Here is a 24295-nt window from a genome sequence, read left to right on the forward strand (position 1 = left end):
TGGCTTCGAGGAGGAAAAGAAAAGAGGAGAAAACACGTAAACATTCTCGTTCCTTTTTCGATCCTTTGCGTGTGTGTTCTGGGGATAAGGGGTTGGTTTGGCGTCTATAGTTTCTGTTAGGACTGTGTTTGTAGTGACACTGGCATTCCTTTCAGGTTTGAGAGATCAGCAGAGAAAGCGAAAGAAACTGCTGAGAGGACGACATTGAGATGAAGGGAGAATAATTGTTCTCGTAGGACTGACTATATTAACTTGAATGTTCTTCGACTATGTAGTTTCTTAAACAGTTTTGTTCTTGTAGCTCTGTTCTGATTTCAACTTAGTACAAAGACGAAAGTGAAATTACGAGCAATTTACAGGCGATTCATTTGATGAAAGAGTTCCCATTTTTTACATTTCCTTTTGCATTCCCTTTACATAATTCAAGCTCGAAAGTCCATTGATTAGCCGAACAGCAAACGAAGTTGCGACAAACGAAACGTCTTTATTATTTGAAACAATCTTGCTCACATTTTTTAGCTTTGACCAACATGATTGATACAAAATTTTCTGGGATTAGATTCCAGCAAAACAAAAACAAGAAGCAAATGCTTTTCAGTTGTGGCTTTTTTCTTGCTTGTTTGAATCCCATGGGAGAGTACTCTACCTAAATGCTTTTTGTCGAAGATGAAAAAGCAATACTGATATCTCCATAAGCACTTCTCCGAAAGCACTTGTCTATAAACATGCGATCAGATTTTCCTTCCTAGATTTAAGAAGAGGGCCTTGATCCTTTTGTTGCTGAGTTGTTAGTCGATTTACTAATCTGTCCAAGGCTTCTTTCATCCACCAATGCTGACAAACTTCTCTTGCTTCTTCAACACTCATCTATTTTTCGCCATCATTTCCGAATTAAGTCAGCAATTATATTACATTAACTGGATAAAATAATTGGTCAAATTAAACATGCACATCAAAAAAAACATACCCAAATTCTTTGCCTGAGGTTCTTCTCTGGCCAGAAATCCAATTGCTCCTGAACAAGTAAAGGGAACATGTAGCCTTCGTAGTGAGAATCATGGCTTTTGCTCTTGAAAATCCATTTACCCAATTCACGCTGCAAAAAAAATAACAAGAACATCAAAATTATGGCATTTCCTAAATCAATTGTAACAAGCTAGCTAATCAACTAAAGACGAGTATTGCTACTTGAACCACATTTACTGACCACATTGCTGATCACCTCTCTAATATGTGCGGATCCCACATACACTAATAGGATCCGCCTCTATCATAGAAGAGGTGATTAGTGAGTAAATACGGTACAAATAGCATTACTCTTAACTAAATAAGTAACAGAGAAGATCATCGCTAACCTCAACGAGTCCCCGTACTCCTGCTTCCTCTAGCGTCTCTCGTTCCGCTGCCCCTTCCTTGGATTCGTCTAGTTCCCATCCTCCCTGTTGGGATTAATGGAAAATTTGTATGATTTAAACTGAACTAATTACTGCAACAAATCACCATTAATTTGATAGAGAAGAAGATTAGGGTACCTTTGGAAAGAGCATCCCCTTTCCCTTCTGCGAGCTAATGACTAGAACTTCAAGTTCTTGTACATCATTCTTTAAGGGAGTTTGCTTGGAAGCTTTATATCTATACGGAATACATCTGCACAAACAGTACAAAGGGCAATACCTCCATCAGTAACCAAAAGCATAATTTTTCTTCGTTAATATAAGCGATATTACTATTCTAAGTTATACTAAGCGAACAAAGAAGGGTTTAAACTCGGGACACAAAAGGTTGAAGAAGAAGATGCCCCTCCACTATTAAGTAATGTGGCAGATATACAAGTTGAGAGAGGGAGACTAACCCTACAACTTGGCGATGACCTTTGCTGTAACGCTGCATATGCCTTCCAGTGCGAGATACCAAAGCAGCGACCATGTTTTCTTGGGGTATCAAAGCTACCATGTTTTGTTTCAGATAGATTCTTGCAAGTTAGAAACCAAACCAAACCCACCCTTCGTTTATAAACAAAAATAAGAGGAAAGTTTCCAAAAACAAAAAAACAAAAATAAGAGGAACAGAATCTTTGGAAAATCAGAAAGTTGTACAGTATTGAAACCAGAAAAATATATTATATTTTGTTTTATATTTATTGCTGACCACTAGTAATATATAAAGGAAATGAAAAATTAGACATATTGATGGAGGATCCTGACTTCCATGTGTTCTGTTATCCAAAAAAAGGACAGCTGACCTACTCGTGCCATCCCATATAATTAGGTCATTTTTAATTAAGAAAATGAATGAAAATAATTAGAAAACTTTGAGTTTTAACGATAAGGATAAAATAAGAAGTAAAGTAAATAGTATCAGAATTGATTTTTTAGTGTAAAAATATGATTTTTCGTCAAAGTAAACAGTACTGGAAGTTTTTCGTTAAAATTCCCTTTTTAATTGGGATGAGCGCGGTTCAGTTTGAGTTTGTTTAATATAAAAAATACAATCGAATTAACAAACATTTAGCTGTTCAATTTGATTTGGTGTTGACGAATGCCATAATTGAAATATTACCATACCAAATTATTGTTAATCGCTTTGGTTCAATCGGTCTAAGAATATTCTTTTTTTTTAGTACATCGATATTTTTACATTAAGGAGAGGGGGTTCGGCTAAGCCACACAATGGACAACCTAATTTGGTATCGAATTCGTCATTCACGAGATTCGAACCTAAGGCCTCTCACTTTCAAGTAAAGAGGAATACTACCAGACCGTAATATTGAATTATGGTTTAAGAATATTCTAACATATAAATAAAAAAGTCATCACATTTCAAGAGTTTTAATTTTCTAAACATCCACACATCTAACACATTAATTCGACCAAAAGATTAAATTTTTCAGAACATTATCAAGTCCAAATACAACTAGAACTTAGTATCAATTAAATAAAATATCATACTAGCAAACAATATAGAGAGTTTTAACGAAAATATCACGGTACTGTTCACTTTAACGAAAAATCATATTTTTACATTAAAAAGTCAATCCTAGTACTATTCACTTTTTAAGCCCTTTTTATTTTATCCTTATCATTAAAACTCAAAGTTTTCGAACCTTTTTTATTAGTTTTCCTAACAATTTATTGGTTACAATCTTATACTTCAAGAGTTTTTTGATCTAAAAATATTTTCTCTAAAGGCTCTTTCATTTTAAAAGTACTTCCAAACAAGTCTTATGTTTAACCCTCCAAAATATTTTTTACATATAATTCATGCTCTTTTTTTTTCGTCTCCAACAATAATTTGATAATGTTCTGAAAAATTTAAAGAGATTTGGTCATGTGAATTTTTTTTTCCTTCTTTTTTTATTTTTTTTATTTTTGCGCGTTAGGCTCGTGGAATACACAGCATGTGAGAGGCACGTTAAGGGACAAAAAAGGTATGGTGGGTCCCGCAGTGCAGCACATTTAGTGCAATTGACGGGTAGGCGGCATGGCCCTTTTATAGTCGTTGGATTTTTAAAGGTAAAAAATCTGGACCGTGGCTTTCAATGGTAAATAAAAAATATGAGGAGGCAAATAAAGTGTGGTGGGTCCCGCAGAGCAGCAACGGTCCAAATCTAGCAGATATTTTTGGGGTTTCCCATCCTTTTAGTGTAGATTTAAAGAAAAAATATGTGACATTTTTAGGGTTAAGAATTAAAAAAAATAAGAAAAAGATATAGTCGTTGTGCCCACCTGGCACAATCTGGGTTGTTAAATTGCAAAAAGATATTAATCTAATGGTTCATATTAATTCAGTTAGATAAAATTTTAAAAAATTAAAAATACAGAAAAGAAAAAAAAGCAATTTCCTATAAATACCCAACCGTCCTCTTCCACCCTACATCACATCTCAATATTTTCAAAATTCATACCGGATCATAACACGTGACACTACATATTAGTTAAAAATCTGATCTAAAATCTATCTACAAAAATTATAATTTTGAATGATGACACGTGGAATGACGAGATTAGTTGAAAATCTTATCCGAAATTAAACGTAATATTATATTTTTATTAATTAAAAAATAATAATTTTTAATAACAATTGCCTGAACAATTCAATTACGATGTAAAAAAAGAAAACTAATGAAAAAATTTTGAAAATTTTGACTTTTAACGATAAGGACAAAATAAAGAGTAAAATGAATAATACCAAGTTTGACTTTTTTAATGTAAAAATATGATTTTTCATTAAAATAAATAGTACCACATACTTTTTGTTAAAACTTTTATATAAAAATACACGCAAACTGTTACTATTCACTAACACAATAATTGCCTATTGTCCAGTTGTCCGGGAAATTATTGCATTGAGGAGTGGACTTCCTCTTACGCCATAAAAATGGAGCCTTTTAGACCAAGACTTGCTTTCCTACATGTGAAGGGTAGCTTTATCTAGAAGAGGATCCTCTCCTGAGCATAGGATGGGGATCATTCTGACCACAAAATCTAGACCGTTTAATTTTAATTCAACGGTTGAAATTATTATAACTTTTTAGAGGACTCTCTGTTTAGAGCCGTTAAATTAAAATTCAACGGTCCGGATTTCATGATCAAGAGGATCCTTATCTTGAGCTCATGAGAAGATCCTCTTCCGCTTTATCTAGCCAGCTTATTGCCACTCTTCATTAAACTTCTTGCAAATGATAAAAATATATTTTCTTTAAGTGCAAAAAATTAAATAAGAAATTTTAATAGTGTTTACCTAAGTAACATTATTTATAATTAAAACTAATGAAAAAGATTTAAAAACTTTGAGTTTTAACGATAAGGACAAAATAAAGGGTAAAACGAATAGTACCAGGATTGATATTTTAGTGTAAAAATGTAATTTTTCGTTAAACTGTACCGGAAACATTTCGTTAAAGTTCCTTTATTTATATCCTTACGTGTTGAAAAAAAAACTAAGGTTAATAGGTATAATTTTTGTTACAAGCAATTAAAATTTAATTGTTACATTAACCACATAGAAATTCAAAAATGATTCATGCAGCTAAATATCAGATTTAGTGTATATGAAAAATCGTAAGTTAAATGCACATGAAACATGGATTAATTTACGCCCTATTCTAGCAGTTTCAAGGGGTAATTTCAAATTTTCATTAGAAGGGTTCATCTCAACATACTTAACTCTCACACTTGGAATGAGAAAAAGTTTGAACTAGGGACATGAGGAGTTGAAGATGAAGGCTCTAATCATTAGTAATCCACCACTTCCTAGATTGTTGACAATACTTTAGGAGTTGTCGAAATAGTGGAACTGTAAGAATTTTGTTATAATATGTTTATATTTCTAAGTCCTACTTGTCGGATTACGCTGATATTTTTGGTACCTAAATAAACTCCACACATGTTGTCAAGATTTCATAGAGATAAGTTAATATGCCCTTAATACCACTATGATATTGTCCTTCAAATTGCATATTGCTACATACACTGCACGTTATATGTGCGGGTTTTATCACAAAAGTCTTGATATTATTAATGATAAAACCACTCAATTATATTATAACTTATTTTTCAAGTTTTCAACACACGAAAATATGCAAGTTCGGACATCAAATTGTTGATTAACAATCGTCGTTATTCTGAGCCTTGAAATCAAACAGTATAAATTTTAAAACCCACCAGAAAATATGAGAGGAATCTCAAGATTTATTGAATGAGAACTTATAATTATAATTGTTTTAGAGTTTGTTTTGAAATACTTTTAAAATGACGGAAAACAGTTTTGGTAAAATTATATTTTAGCTTTAAAAGCACTTCAAGTGCTTTTCTACAATTTGCTTGCTTTTCTACTATTATTCTATTTATGCGAATCTAAATCATATTGAAGGAGACTTTGAGGAACCATCAATTGGCCAAGTCATGCTATGTAGCCAAAATAAAATCTTAAATATAATGAAGGAGACTCTCAAAGTCGCTATCAGCAATTGTGTCCACTTGTAAACTTTTAAAATCAATAATAAAGTCCACTTCCTAGAATACTGAAGAGGTTAAGGCTCACAAGTAACCATTTCTCATACGAAACTAATATCTTATTTATTTATTTATTTAGTTAAAGATTAAAGCAAAATATATAGTAAAAATAAGAAAAAAGAAAAGAAGGAAGGATTGGAATGAGGGAGTAGGGTAAAATATTATACAATATTAAAACTATAAATTAAGATCTAAACAAACTTCTTTTCTTTTGACGTTTTTATTTTATACATTCTCCTTCGTTTCTCGATCATACATTAATGCTATTTATTTTTTCTTTTATATTTTAAAATGAAAACTAACCATAAAATAAAATATGGCTGTCAAATAAAATGAGTCTGAGAACACTCCAAACTTTGTTCATTTTTCTTTAACAATTTGTGTCAGTTTTTGGGGCATCTTGAGTTAAATCTTTTGTTAATTTGGACTTGTGTAGATTGGAGTTTTCGTGGTGTTAGGTTTTCTTGAGTAGTTTCTTATTTTCTTGTCATAAAAAAGGAATTAAAATAGTTAAATGTGAAAGTGAAATAGTTGTTGAAAAGAGTCGACCATATAATGATGACAATGAAATGAAGCAAACGGGGCCCCTTGTGAGTCATCGACACGTACTCGCATGCATGCCTCACCATTTGTTAGATAACATTAAAAAGTTAAAAAACAAAACAATCAAATGGTCCCCATTCCCCATCCTCTCTTTTCATTTTTGCAATTAGTGTTCATACAAATGGAATGAGATTTTTTCCTAATTTTTTTATGAGGATTTTAGAGACTCTTAAATCGTGTTCGTTTATTGTATATCGTATGATCATAAATTATTTTAAATATTTTTATTTAAAATTAAATATAAACATTAACTGATCAAAAGTAACCGCATACGATGAACAGACATAATTTGAGGATCCAAAGAGGATCCTCATTCATACAAATGGTTTCATTCCCCATGCTCTGTTTTCACTGCTAGATATTTTTAAATTTTTAAATATGTTCTTATACACTGTATAAATTTTAAATTTTAAATTCATCTAATATTGATAAATAGAATAAAGGAAAAAATTTTCTTGCACATAAAGCATGCATAAGACTAAAAAGTCGTGCTCCAATATTCTAGTGAAAAGAATATTAAGTTATTATCCATGTGTACCCTCAATTCTAAATTATTGTAATTTTTTCTTTTAAAATAATTACTAGTTAATTTGTTTCGATTTATCATTGGATTTTGAACATGATAGACAGTCAAGCTTAATTGTTATTTAAGTAATAAGAAAACAGAAACGATAAGGACATTATATTGTTTTTCTTTCTTAAAGTTTTATATTTTATTTTAATTGTTGAATTGAATAAATTAAATAATGGCGTGTAAATGTTTGTAGTTATCATTTCTCTTAAAAAAAAAAAATTTTGAGAGTTGAAAGCCCTTCCGATTCCCAAAGTATAGTTTCTAGAAGTTTAAAGATAGAATCATGGAAAGTTGTTTATCCTTTGATGGTTTAGTGTTTAGTTGTGTATCCATTGATACATTGATGGTGCGTTTACTAATCCGTAATCAAATTGAGAGAAATTGAATTGAAGGGGAATTGAAATGAGGTAGAATCAAAATCAAATTCCTGTTGAAATTGTTTACTAAAAATGTCTGAAATCGGAGTATGAATGATGTTGAGTCCATATAAGTTGTTTACTAATTCACTTCAATCGGAATAAAAACTAGGTTGATTACTATATTGCCATTACATAAATAAATTATTTTCATACTAATTAATTAAATTAAATTCTTAATTAAATTTATATAATAAAATTCATCTATATAAGCATATATAATTAAGTTTTATTTATTTATTAAAAGATGGCAAGAATGATGTTGAATCCATATAAGTTGTTTACTAATTCACTTTAATCGGAATGAAAACTAAATTGATGACTAAATTGCCCTTACATAAATAAATTATTTTCATACTAATTTATTAAATTAAATTCTTAATTAAATTTATATAATAAAATTATTTATATAAAAATATATAAATAGGTTTTATTTATTTATTAAAAATGACATAATGAGTGTCAAGTGAAGGGCAATGTTGGGATAATAAGAAATAAGTGAGGGCATAATAGGAATAAAAGATGCATTCCCGATTACCTTACCCTCAGGAATTCAAATACCTCACAAAACTAGGGAATTCCGTTCCTCCAATTTCAGGAATTGGGCTCCACCACTTTTTTTATTTCTTAATATTTAGTAAACACCAGAATACTCCATAATCAGAATTCAATTCCCTTTCCTTATTCCGATTACCCTTACATAAATGTGCTATGAGAGTGGATCGTGAATTGATATGGTTGTAAATTCTAGGTTAAATCAAGTTTTTAATATAAAACAATATTATTTTTACGTTAATTCAATTTAAACGGCACATAATCAAACTCGAATGTGAGAGGTACACATCCAATTTAGACAAAGTAACTTCCCCTGTCCACATCATTTTTTGTTTTGTTTTTCTTAATCCCATCTGCTTTTTACACGTTATGAATGGCCCTTTTTTGGGTTGGATTTTTCCATCTTTGTTTCCATCTCCCTTTTTCCCATTGATCTAAGCCAGAGAACGACTCGTGACAGTGTGTGAACGCACCCAAGTTACTCCCACTAGAAGAAACCTTATCCAAGAGAAGTTTTATGGACGATTTGAAGCTTTCAAAACCTCTGGCCGAAACCTCTGCCTAACCTTTCCAATGTTCCAATTGAAAGTTAGCTACCACAAAAAATGCGCTTGTCCTTTGCGTTGAAATGGCAAGAGTCACGTCTCTCGAGTGTAAAAGCATCCTCGTCACGCCCACATGTCAAGAAGAGTACAAGTCTATCTATGTAATATCCTTTTTCTCTATAGGAAAAAAATGTATTTCCTTTTGTTTAAGTACATATAAAGTATGTTTTTTAAAGCTTAAATGGCGTGTTTGATATATATAAGATTAAATAAACTTCTACAGAGAAGATGTATATGATTCTAGTTTTGTTAGTTCACTCCATGTTTAGTTTATTTAAGACTGATGATGAATGTTCCAATCCAGTCCTAAACCAGCCAAACAAACGCTCTCGAAATTTCTTTTGTTAATGCATTGTATTTGTGCATGCAGTAGAGTAGTGATGCTAGGGCCAACATGTTAAAAGGTGAATATATTCATGAATCCATTCCCTATGCATGTTACCATTTCTGTACTCTAAGCATCTTAGTTGTGGAACCACATTAAGCTAGCCAAACAAATCAACTCTTGTTCGTGATACACGATTCATGAATAAGTCGGCGAGATTCTCTTAAAAAAAACAAAGAAAAAACAAAAAAAAAGAAAAAGTCGGCGAGATATGTCGGCTAGGATTGAAATTTAACAACGCAATTGTTTTTTTTTTTTTATTGTTATATATGTATATACATCGTTATGGTACATGCATGCCAGGATCCTCTCCGGATCCAATTCCTTCTAGATTCTTCTTTTTTAAAGGCCGAGTTAGCGTCGTGGGTCTTTTCGGAGCTAGTTATTGACAACGTCGTAATAGTCATCGTCGACATACTCTAGTTCAACGTGTAGAAGTTTATCGATTAACAAACAAAAAAAGTGAAGAAGAAGATGCGGAATTAAAGAAGGATTATTGAAGAAGAAGAAGAAGACGAAGCAAAAGCAAAACTGCAAAGAAGGAGAATTCGGGGATCCGAAGAGGATCCTCTCCCCATGCAAGCTGGGGTTTCATGGTAGACAAGTCAGAGTATTTATATAGACCGTCGGAAAGTTAAGATTTCATCATAAAAATTTGACATTATGAGGAGTAATTCAAATTACTTATAAATCCATGTAAAGTATTTAATGTAGAATTCTCTCAATATAAAAGACATTTTCTTTTCTTGTTGAATCTCTCCACGTTACGTAACGATGGGATTTCTCCAATAGGCACATCACTAGGAGAAATATTTCAACACCTATGTGAGTCGGCACATGTGGTTTCCACCGTGACTTTTGGGTTGCAAGATTACCTAAACAAAACAAACTCTTCTGGAAAATGACTTTCAAGTTATCCCAAATCCCCAACAAACCTATCATATCAAAAACTGAAGCAAAAGTCTTAATATCTTTATCAAATCATAATACGATTGTCTTGTAGCCAAAATGATCAGTCAAATTGGCATATCTCTTCACTTTGATCCTTGACAATGAAAACAACAAGTAATTCCTGAATTTGTCCACCGTAAATTATTTTAGTCATTTCTTAAAAAATCTGTTAATATCCTCATGGACCACTTCTATCACTTTGGTCCTCGACAATTAACAAACTTTCACAATCGGACCATAATAATTTACAGTAGACAGGAACCACTTCTATCAATTTTTATTGTCATGAACCAAAATAAGAGTTATGCCAATCTCAAAGACTAAAAAGCCTAATACATTTCCCCAGCCTATATATTACATTGTAAACCGTTAAAAGTTAAACAACCTGAGTAATGCAAATCTTAGAACTCCCATACGCACAACTATACAAAAACAGCAACCTAATTCGTTAGAAACAACCATACAACAAAATACATTGTTCAACCCACTGAATGAAGGAACTAATCAGGTCCATCTGAGTCTTCATCAGATGTAACCTCCGAGCCTTCTTCCTCCTCTTCATCATCTTCATGGATCCTCAAGGCTTTATTAGCAGTCATCTTCGATAGTGCTGCAGTCTTGCTTGCTCTCTGTGAGCGAGCGCTTATTTTGACAAGATTATTAGGAACCACCGAGGTGGGAGAACTATCTTCATCATCTGAAGATGCCTCTTCAAGCGCCACTCGTCTTCTGGAACGGGCTGGTTTGGTTGAGCGAGGAGCTGGGGTTTGCGGCATTTCAACAGAAACATTGAAATCCAAGTTGAATTCTAGTTCTAACTTACCTGCAAAATATATATAAGCAGAAGAATTAGAAGAGATTGTGATCATAAACGAGCTCACATACCCACAGCAAACATACACGAAAACTGCTTAAAATGATTGCAATCCAATATGTCATTTGTCAATGAAACAACCCTAGTAAGGTAAATCATCTTAATGAACGAATAATCCTTTGCATGGGGTTCCTAATAGCATGTTAAGGATTTTACCAAATATATGATTAGCTTGATCTTGCGACATTTCCTGATCTGGATGCCTATCTTGTGCCTTGAGATGGTCAGCCATCCGCCTTAACTCTTTGACAAGATCTTTCTCTGCTGATACAGATTCGACCACACGAATTAAAAGCCTCCTCATTAACTGGATTGCCTCTTGCTCTGATAACCGGAAATGAAGCATGACAAGTACTCTGCATAATGCCGACACATATGCCTTCTCTGCAGGTGTCTTCTTTGTACCGAAAGTAGCAACCTAAATTAAGAAGATATCAGTAACTAAAATCATAATCACAGTTTCAGAGACTGGCATAAAGACCAAAGTTTTGGAAGTTGAAATATTAACTTATAGCTGCGGGCCAACTTAAGAAATAAAGAATACTACAGTTACCTCTGCGGCTATGCGTATGGCAAGCCCCTCCTCACCACACTCAAGTGGAGGTTCTTCTATCACTTCTGGTAGTTCCCCGGTATCATTTCCTTTCTCTGTCCCATTTTTATACAAGGGAGCCTGCATGATGTGCAGCATAAAAAGTGATACTTGGACTGCACGCTTACGCATATTAGAAACCACGGTAGCAGAACCTCCAGCAGTGCCATTGATACCCGGCCACATAGAACGCATGACTGGAAGGAAAGCCTTGGATATACACTTCTGCATCAAATAAACACAGGATTTCAGGCTATTGGCATCATCTATTGATATGCTAGAGGCACCTCATGTTAGACAAATAAGCACTACTTGCCTTGTGATTAACTGCGAGGGAAGGGTAATTCTCAAAGAACACAGATAAACACTGTTTCAACCTGATGAAAAGTTGAGTACTAAATTAGAACAAGTTGGTTTTCTCCAAAATTAAATTGGGATGATTATACTTGAAAAAAAAAGATACAGAAACAAATAAGGCACAAACGCTACCTCTGCAAGTCTTTAGATTCGTTGCTGAAGTACAAGGTAATGAGCTTGGATAAAAGTAATGGATGTAAAGAAGCAGGCATGCCTTGGTAATTCTCACTTAGAAGAAGAATTTTCGCAAACCCCTCACCAAGAGCACAATGAATCGACTCATTTTCATCACTTGCTAAAGAATTGTCCCAATCATCTTTCATGATTCCAGCATACAAAAGATCTAGCAATTTAATGTTCGATATCCCATCTGTATCAGAAAGGTTTAAAGGACTAGAAGTTATATCATAATCTTGACATTGTGGTGAGCCGCCCATCACCCTATCAACTTCCTGAGGATTATGCCACATCCCAAGATCAAATAATGCCTTGCAAGCAACTATGCTAATTGGACCTGGTCCCTTAATAAATGAAAGCTTTAACTGCTTTACTAGTTCCTGGCTTGGCTTTTTCTCTAACAACCCAAAAAGCCCAAGACACCTGACTGCAATCCTTTGGACTTCCAAGTGAGAATGTTTTGCCTGCAAATCACAATCAAGAAAGTTTGTAAACCCCTCGAAATAAAATAACAAGGAGAGGTGTTTTACTATGTTGTGTGGACAAGTAGAAATGTATAAAGTAAGCATATCATACGACATGCATAAAACGATGTCAAGCATGCCTAAATGCCTTTCATTTACCTTAAAGTTGTTATACAGTAAAGAGACGAAATAGATTACACCTTAATAATTAGCCCCTCTGCTATCTCCTACGTTGGAGTGTAGGCAAGCACTACAAAAACTACACACTTGTTCCCAACTTTTTTAAATTTAAACCAAGTACATGAAAAAAGTTTATTACCGCTGGAAGCAATAACGATTGCAGTAGTTCAGTAGGCTCAATAGCTTTCCCTTGAATCCAATGATATGACCTTGCCTTCTCCAAGCAAAGGCCGAAAACAGCAAGGCAGTGCATCCATTGCAGAAAATCCGCTGTTCTTTCCCTGCAAGGGCGAGCAAGTTCCTCTACAACCCCAAGAACAACTTCTTCAAATTCACCACTACCAGCATGCACCTTGCTTGCTAACCCAAACACCGCTTCAGCCCAATCTCTATCACCACCAAGATTTATTCCATCTCCTATAACAACCATGTTCCCACACTCATCAACTTCATGGTCAAAAGGCTTATGCAGAAGTTCCAGCACAAATGTACTAGCAATCTTCCGGGTTGTAACATCTGAAAAATCAAGCATTGCACCAAGCAATAGTAGCTGCCGACATGCAAAGCGATAATTTGGTCCTGATTAAGTAATTTCAAGTTAGGATATATAGTTGGATATAAATCAATGTTCTCAACCAAATGGAACTTGCACTCACCAGCATCTATGTGAGCTTTGACTAAATCTATATAATCAGAAATTGTTGCTGGTAGAATTTGCTCAAGAAGGTCACTGGTGTCTGAAGCTTCCGCCGCATATACTGCTGCTTCAGTGCCCATTGTTGAAGCAGCGTCAGAGCCTTTTGCCTGTTCAAGCACAATTTCTGAGCTTAAACAAAGAGGGGCAAGTTTGCTCAACAATATAACATTGGAATATATGCCCTAATATACCATTCCAGACATGGTTATATATGCCTTTTTCCACACCTACTGGTCACTATCCTCAAATTTCATATATGCCCTAAACTTCTCAATTATATTTCCACTCTATTCTATATTCTTTAAACCAAAAACACAGGACAATTACAGAATAAATCACTATAAACGTACTTGTGCTTCCATCTGCAGGTGTCTACATATCATCCTCCAATAAAGGGCTACCTCCGCTTCCATTAGTTGAATGCTTGTCGTGCAACGTTCTGAATCGCCTAACAACAAATTGGAAGCATGACCAATGGAAGAGGCTAATATTCATACTTTATACACATGCACACATATAAAGAGCAGTTTTTCTTATCAGAGACAGAGAGTAACATTTTGTGTTGCCAAACCATGAATCAGGATCATCAAACAAGTGGAATCATATCTAAATGTATGGTCCTCATGAGAATTTTACCATGGTAATATATACTCACTTCTTAAGAAAAGAGCAGACAGCATTGTTAAAACCACCCAACAATGTATTTCAGTGAATTGAACCGTCCATTTCAGGTCCATATCCAAGGATCAACCCTTCAAAAAGTAGTCACACAAGAAATTGTAGACGTCTTATTATGACCAAACAAATAGACATACACAGTGTTTCCGATAAACACTAAAATGAAGAAGACTGAACAAAAGGGTGCAGTCTTTTATTTGGCCAATTTTTGCAGGGAGGTTTTTAAATTGGGACATAAAAAGGGACGGTTTGAATCATGAGACCATAGTGCAAGTGGTACTATACCAATATTGTCTATTGTTTTAAAAAAAGGTACAATCATTGCATAATCTTTTGCAATGCTATGAAAAACCACCAAGATGAATCAGGTAAGATATCTAATCATTTTAGCTACCCCTTAACTGGGACCCAAAATTCATTAGTTCAAAGAACTGAAAGATTTAGCAAAGCCTAATGTGGTACGGAATCTATGGACACAACATCTCTAACCTTTTTACCTATACGCAATTGTATTAAGTTTGGTAGCATGAATGATTTGACAACAAAAGAATGCAACATTTTCAGAAAATGGTCGGAACTAGATGAGTTTCCAAAGCTATGTATCAACATCCTCAAAATTATTGAAAGTGAAGTTTTAAAACAAAGCAAAAGAAGATTAATTTACTATAACATTTAGCTTAATATATCACCCGTTCAATCAAAGCCATGATTACGTGTTCATGAAAAACTGAACTTAGTCATAATGACAAGTTCAAAAGACGTTAAGTTCTTTAACTTGTTTTATTCAGATGTACTTTAGCAGAAGTATACCAAAATATACAGTTTTCCCTCGTACGGGAGATGCATTCAGCCTCCTACTCTAGAAGACAATAAATCAAAAGGCATAGTCGTCTGTGTGCACGCTTTCTCTTCATTGTCAACTTCCAGACCTTGAGTGACTATCCCAAATATATGGTCAAGTTTATTCCAACATGTTGGATTTGGAAAAGATTTTCTGGAAAAGAAAATAAAACGCAATACATACATGCAAGTAATTAAAAAAAGAGGTTCAGAATACTATCACACCTTCAGTTCTCTCATCCGCAGATGATATGTAGTGCCGAATACTTTCACCATCATGTAATTTAATTAAACCATCTTTTAACAATGCACAAGCCACTGACTCCCCAACCAATTCATAGGTTTCAACATCGAGATACTTGAGTAGTTCTAAAGGGTCTCCTTTGCAGCATTTATTTAACCATTCATCTTTCATTAACTTTAGACACTCATTTGAAACAGCAACAGAACGATCAGCAAGTCCCCTCTGAAGAATTAATGTTCTATGCTTGATACTACAAAATCAAGAAAATGAAAGTGAGAAACCAAAAACAAAAGACAACACTCCAACAATTAACAGTTGAGGAGGGTTACTACATAGAAAACTTGTAGCTCACATATGACTAGACACTGGTAAACACCACAGTTAATTGAACAAAGGACTCAAATGCAATCATCAAATAATAATGTTGTCAAAAGATTCTCCCACTTCGTTTGATTTTAAAATTCAATGTGTTTAATTGTATATGGACAAATTTTTGTACTGCTCCTTAGTTTTCCATCAGATCTTGTAATACTACTTCAGGAGGTTAAAGGGGATAGAATTGGAATTGTACCATAAACTTACCTTAGACTTTGAAGAGGAAATTTACTAGCTAGAACATGGTATGCTGCTTTGCGCACTGATTCACTGACATCTAATGTACAATCAATGATTGCTTGTGCGGTTGTATTTGAAGGAGGCAAAGATAGCACTATTGCCTTCCGAACCTCCTGCAAAAATGACAAAGTCAGAGATCCAAGAAGCAACTTTCCACATAATTATTAAGTACTATGAGATTGAGAGTAAAATACAACAGATTACCGCAAACTTTTCAACATAATATTTCCTTTGGTAATAATAGTATTACAAGCTATCCATTAGAAAAAAGTATACAAACTTTTGTGTGCGATAACTGCAACCCAAATTTGGGTATACCTAAAATATACTGAAATGCTTCTGAACAAGAAACAAGTGTCACATTATAACATGGAAATGATGCTGATAAGGGAACTGTACAAGAAGAGAACATGGGTTTGTATGCCTCTGTTGGTACTATACTTTGTTTGACATAGAGATTAGTGTTTCGAATTGTGTGCATATTACAAAAGAGAGGCACTCACCACAGTTTGCTCTGCAGGAAGCATCTCAAGAAATAAATCAAGGATATCACTGTTCTCGCAATCACTTGCAAAACGCGAAAGAGCTCTAACTGCACATGTACGGATTACAGGGACCTTGTCCCCCACACGCAACTTCATACAATCTATTACTTCATCCCAGAGATCACTGCTCACTTCTGCATCATCAGGTAATTGCACGATGATCTGCAGGAACAATAAATTATGTCAAACCAGGGGGAAGAGAAAAATGTTGCAAAGTATGAAACTTGTGCAACCTATGAACAAAAAAAAAAAAAAACTTCATGAAAAATCGGGGCAAGGGTAGCGGTATTACAATGAAGCTCCAGCCAAGAACGAGTGAAGCTAATGAATTATCACCATTTAAGTTAGATAAATCAAATGTTGCTTACAGAACTCAATTTTAAGATAGTAGTAGCTCAAAAGTAAAACATTAAAGAAAATAGTACCCTCTCCTCAAATCTCATGACCTTCGAAATTATACCGATCTTCAAAACCATACACATTCAAACCCCAAAAGTTACAAAGCCTTAAAACCCTAAATCCCAATTGCCTCTCAATTTCCCAAATTCAGTAACCAAACTAAAAACCCTACCTCAGAAACAGTCTGGCAGGCTCGTGACCTCGGAGTCTTTTTAGCGGCTGAGGACGCCGGCAAAAGGAACCTGAGGAAGTCCTCCAAGAAAGCGTCGGATTGGGAGGCATTGCCGGAGTCTCGGGCAGTTGCGAAGGTGGAGACGAACCGGACGATGCGTTCGGCGGAGGCGGTGCGCCTCTGGAAGGCGAAGAGGGGAAGTAGAGTTTTGCAGAATGCAGAGAAGAAGAGAGAGGATGACGACGTTTTGGAGCGGAGGGCGGCGAGCTCCTTGAGCTTGCGGTTGTGGCTGGCGTTGGAAGTCCGAGCGTCGTCGAGGATTTGAGCGATTTTGAGCATCAAGCGGTTCTGTTCTTCCTCCGTCGGTTCTGCCATGGCTCTCTGTGACTGTGAGTCGGTCGGTCTCAGCCACTGAGGAAATGGATCTGACGATTATTTGGCAGGTCAATCAAGGGTTCGGAATTGCCATTTTTGAATTCGAGCGGGAGTTTCTGCTTCTTTTTTTTTTTTTTTAAGAGAAAGGAAATGTCAATTGAATTCCAAGCCCAAGTTATAAGCTGTTGAAGCCCAACGGGCCAACGCCAAGGAAAGTTATTAGCAATACTAATATTTTTCCCTTTCGTTTTGATATGAGTGCCTCATTAATTTTTTAAGGTTGTGCTATTCGCACACATTTTTTTACCTTCCACACATTGTTCTTAATTTTTAACCATCAGATTAAATAATTGAAAATGATCAAAGTAGAGAGATTAATAAGGTTGTATAGCAAGTAAAGATTAGTGTGTGTGTGTGTGTGTGTAGCACCACCCCTTTAAACTACACATCTATTCACTTTAAAACAGAGATTAAACATTCTTCCGACAATTTTGATGATTTTATTAAACATTCCTCCTACATATCTTTTTAGTATATTTGGAATATAAATGTACCAAACGTACCACAAATCGATACATTAATTTTCAAATGTACCAATCGGTATGTTTATTTTCAAATGTACCATCAATTTCAATCACTTCGAATGACTTTTTAATGTAGAAGAGACTAATTTAATCAAAACATAAAAACGCACAAATCTTTAGCTTTTGAAATGTAGAATGTAAGTGGTTGAATCTAGCTTTCTCTTTTATTATTTTTTTGGGTAAATATCAGTTTATTACTCTCAAGTTTCGTGATTTTCAACATTCAGTACATGAAGTTTTTTTTGTCCCAGAGCCATACCTGAAGTGTTAATTTTGAGACAATCTCATACATCCGTTAGTCAAACTGTTAATTCTCCCATTAAGTGATGATGTAGCGCCCATGTGGACAATGACTGGGCGCCATGTGTCATCAAAAATATTAAAATAAATAATTAAAATAAAGTAAAATTAAAAATTAAAATAAAAACAAAAAAACAAAATCCCCACCCGCGCCACTTCCACCTCCCTTCCTTCTTCCCTCTGCAACACCCTATTTGGCTCCCCTTTTTTCTCTCCCCCCTTTTTATCCCCCTTCTCCACAACCACCAACTTCTCCACCAGTCCTCTCCTAACCCCACCCCTCTTTTCCTCTTCCTTATCCTGCACCCCAACCCAAACCCAGACTGAAACCTCACATCAAACTTCACTGAATTCCCCTCGGAGTCCACTCGCACCTTCAACAACCGTTTGGAGTTGATGGCTTCCTTGGACAAGTTCTTCATGCATCGCCACCATAGCAAGGTACAAAGCTTTTCTCTTGATTGGGTTTCTGAGTACGAAGTTGGGGAAACAGATATTGAAAATTACTGCTGTATTGAAAAATCTAGGGTTTTGGTGTAGGATAAGGAGGAAGAAGGTGGGGTTTTCGGTTTAGTTTTGGGTTGAGGTGCAGGATAAGGAGGAGGAATATGAGGGTGGGGGTTAGGATGGATGTGCAGAGGTTGCGGTTGATTTTTCGAGATTTTCCGTCAAATATGCAGGGAGAGTGAGAGAGAGTGATGAATGGTGGGGGGAATATGGGGGGTGGGGGAAGGTGGTGGTTGCGTACAGAGAAACAGGGCCGTCAAAGATGATGAGGGTTAAGTGGGTGGAGTCGAAGAGGAAGGGGGAAGGATAGATGTGCAAAGACTAAGTAGGTGCAGAGAAGAGAAGGAATGGGGGTCGGGGGTGGGGAAGATGATAGGTTCCGTGTTTTTGTTATTTTTTATTTTTTTATTTTACTTTTATTTAATTAATTATTTTAATTTTTTTTTAATGACGCGTGTCGCCTAGTCATTGTCCACATGGGCGCCACGTGATCACTTAATGGGAGAATTAACAATTTGACTAACGGATGTATGAAACTATCTCAAAATTAACACTTTAGGTATGACTCTGGGACGAAAAAAACTTTATGTACTAAATGTTGAAAACCACAAAACTTGAGGGTAGTAAACTGATATTTACCTTATTATTTTTTCTCCCTTCTTTTGGCTCTTTAATCTCCATCGTGGGATTGAAGTAGTGTTCATTTTCAAAGAGAGGTGGTTTCGAGTTGTAGCATTTCTTCATCTCAGCTTTTTGGAAAATGACTAAAAGGAGTATATTAAGGACGGAGAGTGCTTTGATGATGTGTTCCCAAGGACCATGTACACCAAGAAGGTATGTGCAATACATCTCCTGGACCTTCTTAAAGTACATAACCTTTAGAAACACATCGTCATAGCAATTTCCGTGCTTAATATACTCCTTTTAAGTGTTGTTTTCCAAAAAGCCTAGATGAAGAAATGCTACAACTCGAAATGCCTCCCTTTAGTTCACTACACATGGAATGTGGCCGACCAATGAATCAATGTATGTAGCTTTGATTGCACAGAAGATGACTTTTGATGCAAATAAGGTAATTACGTACATACAAATTACTAGTTCTTTTACTTATTTACATCAAGGTCATCCCATGTGCAGTCGAGGACTGCATACATTGATTGATTGATAGGCCACAGCCCTTGTATAGTGAACTAAAAAGAGATGGTTTTGAGTTGTAGCATTTCTTCATCTCGGCATTTTGGCAAACATCGGTTGACTAGAATTGAACATGCATCAAGTACTGGTATGGTGTGTAACCCCATGATGTTGCGATAAACAAGAACAAAATCATAGTTGAATACATGGTACGCTAATGAACATACAAACAAACTACGAAGAATATTTTACCAATGAAAAAAATAAAGAAATAAGAAACCTTAATTTAGATGGGCTAGGCCCAAACCTAAACAAAAAAATAAATAACTAATTTTCCAACATCCCCGTCAAACTCAAGACAATACACAACATGAGGTTGTCAACAAGTAAATGCAGGTGCAAGCTCCGTTAGGCAGACAAGGTAAGACAATTTAAGGGAGCACGTGATTCAAGCGAGCAATTCAAGCAAACAAACAATTCTAGCGAACAGGACTGGACTGGAAAACTGAACTGGATTGGGCTGGGCTGGGTTGGACTAGTCTTAACTAAACTTGACTAGATTAGACTAGACTAGACTAGACTGAAACTAAACAATTTTAACATCTAAGCAAGCAATGGCTTTTCAACAGTAGGGTCGACAACAAGTTCAAGATTCTGGGCTCGGTGGTTCCAGCAGATATGACCAGGGTGTAGCAACAATGGCTTTTCTCATCTAATACGTATTCTCCAACTAATTCAATTAATAAAACAAAACAAAACAAAAAACCTAGAAGGATAGTTTAATAGGACTTCTTTTTTGTGGGATTTGGTGGAAATAGACACATAAGACTTCAAGTTACGGCTGAAAGAACCCTAAAGCATGGGGAATTTTAAAGGGAGTTTTAATGAAAAGTTCACGGTACTGTTCATTTTAACGAAAAATCACATTTTTACACTAAAAAGTCAAACATGGTACTATTCACTTTACCCTTTATTTTGTCATTATCATTAAAACTCAAAGTTTTCAAGCCCTTTTCATTAGTTTTCCTAATTTTAAAAGCCCCAAAGTCTTAGTGTTGAATAGTTCATATTGTTCCAAATGCTAGCATCTACTTTCAAAAAAAATTAGAGGTAAGATGCAGTATAGTTTTCTTCTACATGTTGATGAAGATCCCATGCAAGATGTTTCCTTGTAATGAAGATAATGTGTAGATTTTGCTTTCCAAGCATTGTATCCTCCCATTTTCATTTGCTCTAAAGAAACTACATGCGTGGTGGCCTGACCTCCTTTTGGGTTTTAGCCATGAAAAAATAAAGTTTATGGCTTTTTATCTTCAAGTAGTGTGTTTAAAAATTTTGTGTTGCGTTGTTTATATTTTATATATTCTTTTTATTGACATGCATTTCCAAGTGGAAATTCTTTTTTACACAATTGAACCAACTTTTACAAAAAAAATTTAGCTCGAAACAGCTCGAGCTCAGTATCAGGCTCAAACTTTTTAAGCTCGTTCGAGCTCGACTCATATAAGAAGCAAGCCAAGCCTAATTAGAGCTCGAAAAAAAATACACAAGCCAAACTTGACCACAATGATATTTGGTTCGGCTTGACTCGTTTACAGCCCTAGGAATGAATGTTCTTAACCACTTTTACTATAGTGTTTTTATCACAAATGGTCCTTGAGATTGACCGAACTCTTCATTTTGGTTCTTGAGTTTCAAAATCGATCAATTTGGTCCCTTACTTTCAATAGCACACCAATATGTTCTTTCTTTAGAATTCAGTCAATAATTCTATTAGTGTACTGGTGTGCCACACATATAGGACCCACAAATCCAATAATATAGTGACATGTGTATTTTACAAAAATAATGCCATGTGTCCATGTCTATAAAAAAATCTTGTTTAGATTTTTGTAAATTAATTGTGGTATATCTTAAAAATCTAATAAGATAACCTCATAAATACAATTAACAATTGGAATATTTTTTATTTGATTTTTTCTGAATATTTTTTTAATTTTAAAAAGTTATTATCATAGAGAATAAAAAGAATTGTTGGATTAAAGTGATAATTTGAAATGGACGTATTAGATTTGGCCAAGTGTCGAGTACATTGGAAGTAGCCTTTTTGGTGGGCCCTAGGCTACAAAATATGTCGCCCCACTCTTCTAGCTGAGTGCGTGTAGTGCACGCGCCCAATGCAAAAAAAATTAAAAGGCCTCATTGACGTTAGCGCCATGTATTTAGATCTGGACTCAGAATTGACATGACCGGCGTCATGCTGGTAAGCCTTGACAACCAAAAAATGGGTGGATGTGTGTTTTGGATTGGATTTATGATCAAGCCATGTCAATTTAACATGAATGGAAATGATATTTTTTGAGCTATATTCTCCTTTAAATGTGCCATGCTTTGTTTGTTTGTGCTTTTTTTTTTTTTTTTGGGAAAATGCGATATCATTTCATTCAAATCAAAGAGGGGGGGATCCAATTCCAGGTACAATTGGAATGTGAAAGAAGAGCATAGCGTGTTAGCCAGTGGAACAACCATTTGCTTGACAACGAGCATGGGTAGAAATAGATCTAGTGACTAAGGCAAGGAGGGCCTTTGAATCCTTAATAATATGCCCAATGATAGACAAATTAATGGAGGGATCATTAAACGTTGCCATAATCTAGAGAGAATCGCTTTCTAACATGAAATTTTGAAAACCCCTTTGAGTCGCCAACAAAACACCATTTTTAGTAGTCAACGCCTCACTAATCAGAGGATAGCCAATATGATCAAAAGTTTTTGTCAAACCCGCCACAAAACACCATGAGCATCCTGAATCACCATGCCGATACCTCCCCGTTTGGATCACTCATTCCATGCACCATCAGTGTTGATTTTAAGCATGGAAGAGGGAGGGCATGACCAACGAGAAGTAACAGGAGGAGAATGAGGGGAGGGGTAACTAGGCAAGGAGCGATTATACTTCTGCCACTAACAGAGACAACGAGATAGGACAATATCAGGACTTTTGACCTTATCATTATAGAGCTTCTCGTTCCTTGCACCTCAGATAGCCCACATCACCATAAGGCAAACATCGAAATTAGCAACTGAAAAGTGCTCAGCCCAAAGAACCATACGACTCAGCATATCTAAAGGGAGAGAATCATAGGGATGACCAACAGGAGAGGCTAACCACATGCATTTGGCAAAAGTACAATCCCACATCACATGCAAGGTAGATTCTTCAGGGGCACCACATAGAGAGCAAAGAAGATCCGAATTGACCTTTTTTTTCTCGGGTTCATCTTGGTGGGGATAATATCTCTAGCAATTTTCCAATCACACAACCTTGGCTGCCTAGAGTTTCTTCCAGAGTAAAGCTGATGAATTCACATTAGAGGACGTCAAGGGAGCCTCTCTTTGCCGTTGCAGATAATCTAGTGCAACATGGTATGCACTCTTAATCGTAAAAGATCTTTTTTTATCATAATGCCAAATCAACCGGTCATCCAGGCAACAAATGCTAAGTGGAAAAGATAAAATCGCATCTAATTCAGTATAAATGAAGAGACTCTTAACAAGTGGGACCTTCCAGCACCCAGTATGATCGATGAGATCCATGACATAAGACACCCCGCAGGATAAAGGTTTTGGGGAGAAAATTTTAAGACTTGAAAGCAAAGGGAGAAATCAGTCATTCCAAATGTGAATTGAATCTCCTCTACCAATTTGCCATCTTGAGCCCGAATTGATGACACTCCTTGCAGTGCAGATACTTTTCCAGCCATAAGAAGCATCCGACTTGATCATAGCCTTAAGGAATGAGCAATAAGGAAAATATTTGGTTTTCAGTGTGCGCGAAACCAAAGATGAAAGATCAGAGAGAAACTTCCAACCCTAATTGGCCAGGAGGCCCAGGTTAAAAACGTATAGGTTCTTGAATCCCAAACCACCATCACTCATTGAAAGAAATAGTTTATCCCAAGCCAACCAATGAATTTTTTGAGCATCACCGGCACCACCCCACCATAACTTCGCCACTAGCCAATTTAAATCATCACAAAAGGATTTAGAAAGAAGGTAGCAGCTCATCAAGTAGAGTGGGATGGATTAAGCCACTACCTTGACAAGGATCTCTCTACCAGCGGCACTGAGAAGATTTCATTTCCAACCATGCAACCGTTTCCAATGGTGTTCCTTGATATTGTTGAAGCAAGTAGTCATGTTGTGGCCCATAACCATAGGAAGCCCCAAGTATATATCGTGTTTATCAGTCTAAGAGACACCCAACTCACCAACTGAGAGTTTCGGTTCAAGTTCTTGCTGAAAACAGACAAAACTTTTCGATAGGTTGATCATTTGCCCCGATGCTCATTCATATGCTCTAAGAGTGGACTAGATTTCCTCACATGCTGCCTTAAACGCAACAGAGTAATGCACGCTATCATCAGCAAAAAACATATGTGAAATTGACATGCCCGA

At 35.5% G+C, this 24295-nt stretch overlaps 2 protein-coding genes across 2 annotated transcripts; both read right to left on the bottom strand.

Moving 5' to 3' along the window:
• Positions 1–464: 464 nt before the first annotated feature.
• On the bottom strand, positions 465–2066 carry LOC137749483 (nudix hydrolase 18, mitochondrial-like). The gene is made up of 5 exons (XM_068489579.1): positions 1853–2066; positions 1533–1647; positions 1356–1439; positions 968–1096; positions 465–867 (listed from the first exon to the last, which is right to left on the bottom strand). The coding sequence occupies exons 1-5, from the start codon at positions 1951–1953 to the stop codon at positions 718–720; spliced, it is 579 nt and encodes a 192-aa protein (XP_068345680.1). The 5' UTR covers positions 1954–2066; the 3' UTR covers positions 465–717.
• An 8292-nt stretch (positions 2067–10358) lies between these two features.
• LOC137749286 (uncharacterized) lies at positions 10359–17339 on the bottom strand. Its single transcript, XM_068489385.1, has 12 exons — positions 16938–17339; positions 16325–16528; positions 15789–15934; positions 15188–15456; positions 13795–13892; positions 13404–13551; positions 12887–13326; positions 12059–12567; positions 11886–11946; positions 11531–11794; positions 11134–11395; positions 10359–10926 (listed from the first exon to the last, which is right to left on the bottom strand). The coding sequence occupies exons 1-12, from the start codon at positions 17310–17312 to the stop codon at positions 10604–10606; spliced, it is 3099 nt and encodes a 1032-aa protein (XP_068345486.1). The 5' UTR covers positions 17313–17339; the 3' UTR covers positions 10359–10603.
• Positions 17340–24295: the final 6956 nt, after the last annotated feature.

The sequence above is a fragment of the Pyrus communis genome, chromosome 11 (genome assembly GCF_963583255.1).
Source record: "Pyrus communis chromosome 11, drPyrComm1.1, whole genome shotgun sequence".
Lineage (NCBI taxonomy): Eukaryota > Viridiplantae > Streptophyta > Magnoliopsida > Rosales > Rosaceae > Pyrus > Pyrus communis.

What these genes read in the sequence shown, in the direction of transcription:
- LOC137749483 (XM_068489579.1), bottom strand. Translation starts at nt 1,953, where the DNA reads ATGGTAGCTTTGATACCCCAAGAAAACATGGTCGCTGCTTTGGTATCT. An exon ending in AGGGGATGCTCTTTCCAAAG is followed by an intron (nt 1,440 to 1,532) that starts GTACCCTAATCT and finishes TAATCCCAACAG; the next exon opens with GGAGGATGGGAACTAGACGA. An exon ending in GAGTACGGGGACTCGTTGAG is followed by an intron (nt 1,097 to 1,355) that starts GTTAGCGATGAT and finishes TTTTTTTTGCAG; the next exon opens with CGTGAATTGGGTAAATGGAT.
- LOC137749286 (XM_068489385.1), bottom strand. Translation starts at nt 17,312, where the DNA reads ATGGCAGAACCGACGGAGGAAGAACAGAACCGCTTGATGCTCAAAATC. An exon ending in CCCTCGCAGTTAATCACAAG is followed by an intron (nt 11,795 to 11,885) that starts GCAAGTAGTGCT and finishes TATTTGATGCAG; the next exon opens with AAGTGTATATCCAAGGCTTT. An exon ending in CCATACGCATAGCCGCAGAG is followed by an intron (nt 11,396 to 11,530) that starts GTAACTGTAGTA and finishes TTCTTAATTTAG; the next exon opens with GTTGCTACTTTCGGTACAAA.